This window comes from Choristoneura fumiferana, chromosome 10 (genome assembly GCF_025370935.1).
Source record: "Choristoneura fumiferana chromosome 10, NRCan_CFum_1, whole genome shotgun sequence".
Classification (NCBI taxonomy): Eukaryota; Metazoa; Arthropoda; class Insecta; order Lepidoptera; family Tortricidae; genus Choristoneura; species Choristoneura fumiferana.
Window position 1 is genome coordinate 7,842,018 of NC_133481.1, and position 6,365 is coordinate 7,848,382.

The following is a 6,365-nucleotide window of genomic DNA, read 5'->3' on the forward strand; positions in this document are numbered from 1 at the left end:
AATGGCGATAACCCTCCATTCACAAACACCGTGATGAGGTCCAAAGTGAGGGGTTTCCAAACTTAGTTTCAAAAAAAAACTTTTAGTTCCTAGAGACTAATAAGGAGCTTTAGTCCCGATATGGAGAGACTAAAATAAAATTTTAAAAGCATGAGATGTGAAAAAGTTTTCCTTTCTTATCTATTATTTCTTGCATTTACAGTTTTAAGTATGGCGCATATCAGTAGTGCACCCACCGAGCCAGCGTCGGAGCCCACCCTGAGCCGGGCACGTGAAGCCAACTGGCCTGCAGTGCTTTTCTTCATCCACATCCATTTGCTGTCGCTTTATGGACTATGGCTGCTCTTCTTCGAAGTCAACCTGCTGACTATATTGTTCTGTAAGTTAATCACACCAAAACTAAAATTGAAACAAAATTTAATTTAATTTAATTTAATTTAATTTAATTTTCAATTGTCTTTTTCTTTTTGTATTCTATTTTAATTTATTTTTGTTTGAAATTTGTATGGTATTTTAAATGTGGAAAAATTGTAATGACTTGGGTTTTCACCTGTAATGTTACACTTTTTTTTTAATGATTATTATTGAATAAATTGAAATAAATTGAAATTGAAATAACGCACAAAATATCACCGAAATCCATAAAAGTAAAAGCATTGTGAAACAGATCACGACGTCATGTCTCTCGCATGCAATTAGCGCAAAAGTTCTTGAATACGTCTTTTGTAGGTGTAGGGTTCCGTAGTCAACTATATGGGAACCCGTATAGTTTCGCCATGTCTGTCCGTCTGTCTGTCTGTCTGTCCGTGGCTAAGCTCAGAGACTAACCCTGTCGTGTGGGGTATCGTTAGATAGGTCGTTTAAATTAATTGGGGAGTTGCCGGGACGATTTTACGATTCAGTGATGTGATTGCGAAATATTCAACTTTAAAGTGCAAAATTTCATTAAAATCGAGTGCCCCCCTCTAAAATCTAAACTATTGAGTGAAAACAGGCAGTAGTTAAAGAATAAATAGCAGCCTAAGATATAAAATATACCTAAACTTGTAAGATTCCGTACAATATACGAAATCCTCAGAAAAATATTACTTGATTTTTTCGTAATGGCTACGGAACCCTATCTTGGGCGTGTCCGACACGCTCTTGGCCGGTTTTGTTGCTATCCCTCTCGAGGGTTTTGGAAAAAAAATAAGTCCGCACGTTGAAGCTCGTAAAATCTTCTATTTTATGCGCTAAGACGAATTTCATGACGTTATTAGAACAGTTTTGATGGTGCGAGTGTCACCGTGTTCCAACAAATCGATAAAAATATAAACGTTTCATTCATCACTTCTTCTTCTTCTTCTTTCGGTGCCCTCTCCTATCGGAGGTCGGCGATCATTAATTTAGAGACTGCCACTCTAAAGAGGGATCTGGTACTCATTCCGAACCGGTCTCTAAGGTTTCTTAACTAGGAGGTACGTCTACGGCCAGGTGGTCTGCGGCTTTGTATCTTCCCCTGGGTAATAAGCTGAAGCAGACCATACTTGTCGTTACGCATTATATACCCCAAATACAACAGCTTCCTTAGTTTTATAATACATATCACTTCCAAGCTTTTATTCATTCTCTGCAATACCGTTTCATTTCTTACTCTATCCGTCCATGATATATTTAACTTTCTTCGGCATAACCACATCTCAAAAGCTTCCAACCTCTTGCACATGGTTTGGGTCAACGTCCAAGCTTCAACTCCAAACAGAAGAACGGAAAAAATATAACAACGCACTAAGCGACCTCTTGTGGAAAGTTTGATATTCCGGTTGCAATGAAAATGAGACATCCTACCAAAGGCTTGTCAGGCCTGTTCTATGCGACATTAGACTTCCGTGCTATGTTCTTCCTGTTCATTAACAATGCAGCCAAGATATCTAAAGGAACTAACTCTTCCCACTCATCTTTGCCATCGAGGCCCTTCCTGCGTAAGATATGAATCAGTACGTCATGTTTCACTCGGACAAAAGCCTTTTCATAGTCTATGTAACAGACACCGCATGATTCCTATCCCAGCAACGCTGCTTCGACACCTGGTACCCAAAAAGCGCAACCCGGATATCAGTTTCACAGTTTGTAGATACGACCATGGATTATTCATCACTAACATTAAGTTATTCTTGTTGTTTAATTTAATTTATCAAAATTGGTTAAGCAGTTCAACAGTTGCGAGCGGTCATAGCATCGGGCATACTATACATATATGTACGTACGTACAGTTTAAACACACAACCATATTTTGGGCTCCGCCGCAATTGGGTATAAGAAAGACACTGTACTAAGAAAACGTCATTAATTAATGAAGATGTAATTAAAAATGTCGTGTTATACCAATTCAATCAATTACTAGCACGCTTCTATAGTTTAACCAAGGTTGGACTCCACCAATTTTGTGGTTAGACATTGCCGCAATGGCAATGTTTGTGGTAGTGACTTAAGATTGCAACATTTTTGACCTAATTTACTAGTAAATAAGCTTCTTTCGTGTACGCTTGCAAGAAAGAGACCACAAGATGCCAGGGATGTCAGAAAAGTTTTACTACTCCCCATTGATTTGCTTCTTTTATAGTCGAATATGCTACTAACAGCACTGTGTCCTTATTATTGACTTATATATATCAGTAATCATTCCAATCTGTTTAAGTTATCCATAATAATGCACACAATTTTTCATATCATTGACACCTTCTGGTAATGTAATCACTATGCCACTGAGAATATTCCCATGTATTATGGAAATAATCTAACCATTTCAACGCTCAAATTGCTCATTTATATTCAATTTACTCTATTGTACGTCGCATTGAATAACTTAGTCCTAACTTACAACGTAATCTGTTTGAGTAGGTTCCCTTGTAAACAGTTTATTATTTTGAACATGAAACGATATATATCTTCCATACTCTTCACTTCACTTAAAAAGCTAATAATATGAACCTCCAATCATTTCAATGGGACGTGTTACCCAAAGATGCATTTATACACAACTAGCTGATGCCCGCGACTACGTCCGCGTTGAATTCGTTTATCTCTATCCCGCGGAAATAAAGCAATTTTCCGGGATAAAAACTATCATATTTCCTTTCCCGAGACTCAAACTTTCTTTATACTGAATTTCATCTAAATCAGTTCAGTGGTTTAGACGTGAAAAAGTAACAAACAAACAGACTTACAAACTTGGCCATTTATAATATTAGTGGGATAAAATTGACATTAAGCTCCACTTGAAACATCGTGTTTATAGAATTCCCTAAGGAACTTCAAATGTGTCAGCAAAAGATAACGGGTATTTCAATCATTGTTACTAGATTGGTGACATAGGTTGAAAAATTAGGAACAACATTTATAACCATCGCAACTCAAACGTACCCTTTAATAAGTTGTTTACGCTTTTACATCTTACTTCCCCGCCGCTATATATAGTTGACAGTTTATTTATTTCTTTGATATATTTGGTCAATCAACTTTTTGTTGTCTGGATAACGTCTCCTGCATTACCCATTAAATGTATGATTTTATGGGGTACAAGTCCACTAAAAGTTAGAAGTTGTGACAGTTTTAAGGCAACTCCTTTATGTCTCATCTTGTAAGTGTGCTTATAGCATAAATTGCAAACATTTTTCTAACAAAGTGTTACCATAATGTGTCCTGAGTTACGGGACAGAATAAGAACACGATATAAAATTGATTGACCCACATCATATTTTCTGTTGGTAGTGATCGCCTTGACTTCCTTCGGTATCCTGGGTGTCACGACGGGCGCGCACAGGCTGTGGGCACATCGCACGTATAAGGCCACCACGGGACTACGGATTGTGCTTATGCTCTTCCAAACTATGGCTGGACAGGTAAAAATATATCTGTAGGAAATCTACCAAGAGTGGGACTTGCATAATAAGGGTTCCGTTTCACCGTACTGATAAAAATAAGTTTGTTAAATGACAATTAACTAACCCTTAATTTTTTACTTCTTTATTACTTGTCATGATAGCGGCTATCCCTACCTAGTAGGTACCTGCACCAGATGTTTACAACCTTTTGGTTTTAACGGCACACTTTTCATTCATCAAAGTTTCACGGCATACCAGTAAAAAGTAGCTAAGGGCGAGTCGGACTGGCGCCTAGAGGGTTCCGTATACCCATAGGGTCTATATTGACTCCCATAACGTTAAACTTTCGATTTGGTTTATCCATACCGTTGTTTGTCATAATCGTTGCTCGTCATATTATCTTTGGTCATAATTTCAATAGTCATAATTTTCTTTCGCCCCCTTTTATTAGTCATAACTATTGAATTTCATACCGTTATTGGTCAAAGCATTTAATGTGGTGATTGTATCAAAAGGTAGAAATTCAAAAGGAATATTATTATTTGGCATAGCGCTTATTAGTCAGAACTATTGAATTTCATACAAAATTCATTTAATGTGGAATATTATTTGACATAACGCATTTCTGTCAGCTGGTACTTTGTGTAAGGGGTCACAGTTCTAACCTAACATAACCTAATTTTCCGGCAGCTGTTTTTTGTAAGGGGTCGCAGTTCTAACCTAACCTAACCTACTTTTCTGACAGCTGGCACTTTTTGTAAGGGTCGCAGTCCTAACCTAACCTAACCTGCTTTTTTGTCAGCTGGTCCTTTTTAAAAGGAGTCACAGTTCTAATTTTCTAATGTATGACATGTATTATTTCTGAATTTTAAAATTATTCCTTTAAAACATTAGAGAATAAAATGGTATGAATAATAATAATAGTAATTATAAATATATGACCTACAATATTTATGAAAAATAAACGGTATGCCTTTTGATATTATGCTGATCAATTTTATGACTTTTGTCTTGTATGGCATGTAACTTATTCTACTTAATCATTATATTTATTTCGCGTTATAGCTAACAACGATTATGACTATTGATTATTATGACCAAAAATAATATGGGTACCAAGTTCTGACTATCGAAAATCGAAACATAAAATTATGGGTGTCCAAGGGATCCCACACACCCATTAAGTCCGGACGGAACCCTCAAAATCAAGATCATACTAAACCTTACGCACACAAAATGTTATTTTTATTGAAATAAGGAATTTACATAAAATAAACAAATGAATATTACAAACAATTGACAAAAATTAAATTAGTCCTTAACTAAACAAAACTTATACTTAATCATTTGCAACTTATGTAGTACCGACTTGATAACAGTTGAAAATACCTTCACTTTAAATAAATACAATATTGGACACACTAGACTCAAGAACAAAATATTCCTAGTTATATTTATTAAATCTTATCCATACTATAAATATTTATTAAATCCGTAAACAGATATCAAAGTAACCACATTATTTAAATTAAAAATCTGAATGACAGAGGATACTCATCAGTGAATATTTAGAATCAAATCGAATCAGAAACCTTTTATAAAGCATTGTTTCCATTTCAATGCCATTTTGACTTAGTTCCGAATGAGCAGGTATCTCATTCCCAAAAATAGGTACCTACAAACTGAGACATGGATGCCCAGAAAAACCAGAAAATCCGTGCTGCGTGCTATAACCCCTACACCACTGCTGGACAGGAATCTAGACACGAATTTTTCCTATGCATACATATCTCAGGTTGCTTATTTCTACTATGCTACTTAAGCAGCAGCACTAGCGACATCTATGTTTCGTCGAGAGACGTCACATTCTTTCGGAACTAACCGCTCACCCAGACAAGAGATGTCGCTACTAAGCAATCAAATTATGACTGGTTTTTTTGGAGTCTTTTTGTATTTTTTATTAAATCAATTCCAAATTTGTTACTTTTACGGGTATCCCGTGAACCCATATTGAAAATACAAACTGAGACATGGATGCACAGAAAAACCGAACTCTAGCATTAAACCCATTTTCCCCTCGACGTGTCTATCTACCCTCGCCGCACCGGCTCGGGTGGCTATCGCCTTGGGTAAAATAGCATGGGTATAGTATGGGTTTTATGCTCTTGTTGTACAATCTACTATTTTGGTTCGGGGAGGCTCGGCGAAATAAAGGTTGAGCTACCATGCATAATTACAGGGTTTATAATTAATGATTGATATTATATTTTTCAGGGCTCAATATACGATTGGGTGCAATGCCACAGGCTGCACCACGCCACGTTTGAGACGGACGATGACCCGTACGATCACAGAAAAGGCTTCTTGTACGCCCACGTGCTGAGTCGCCTGCGCAAGCTTAGTCCACGACAAGAGCAAATAAGGGATTCCCTTGACATGTCCGACTTAAACGACGACGCCGTTGTCATGTTCCAGAAGAAGTAAGTATTCAACGCGTATATC

At 36.9% G+C, this 6,365-nt stretch overlaps 1 protein-coding gene across 1 annotated transcript; it reads left to right on the forward strand.

Annotated features, from left to right (window-relative positions):
* Positions 1-207: 207 nt before the first annotated feature.
* On the forward strand, positions 208-6,347 carry LOC141431590 (acyl-CoA Delta-9 desaturase-like). Its single transcript, XM_074092766.1, has 3 exons — positions 208-379; positions 3,751-3,881; positions 6,138-6,347. The coding sequence occupies exons 1-3, from the start codon at positions 211-213 to the stop codon at positions 6,345-6,347; spliced, it is 510 nt and encodes a 169-aa protein (XP_073948867.1). The 5' UTR covers positions 208-210.
* Positions 6,348-6,365: the final 18 nt, after the last annotated feature.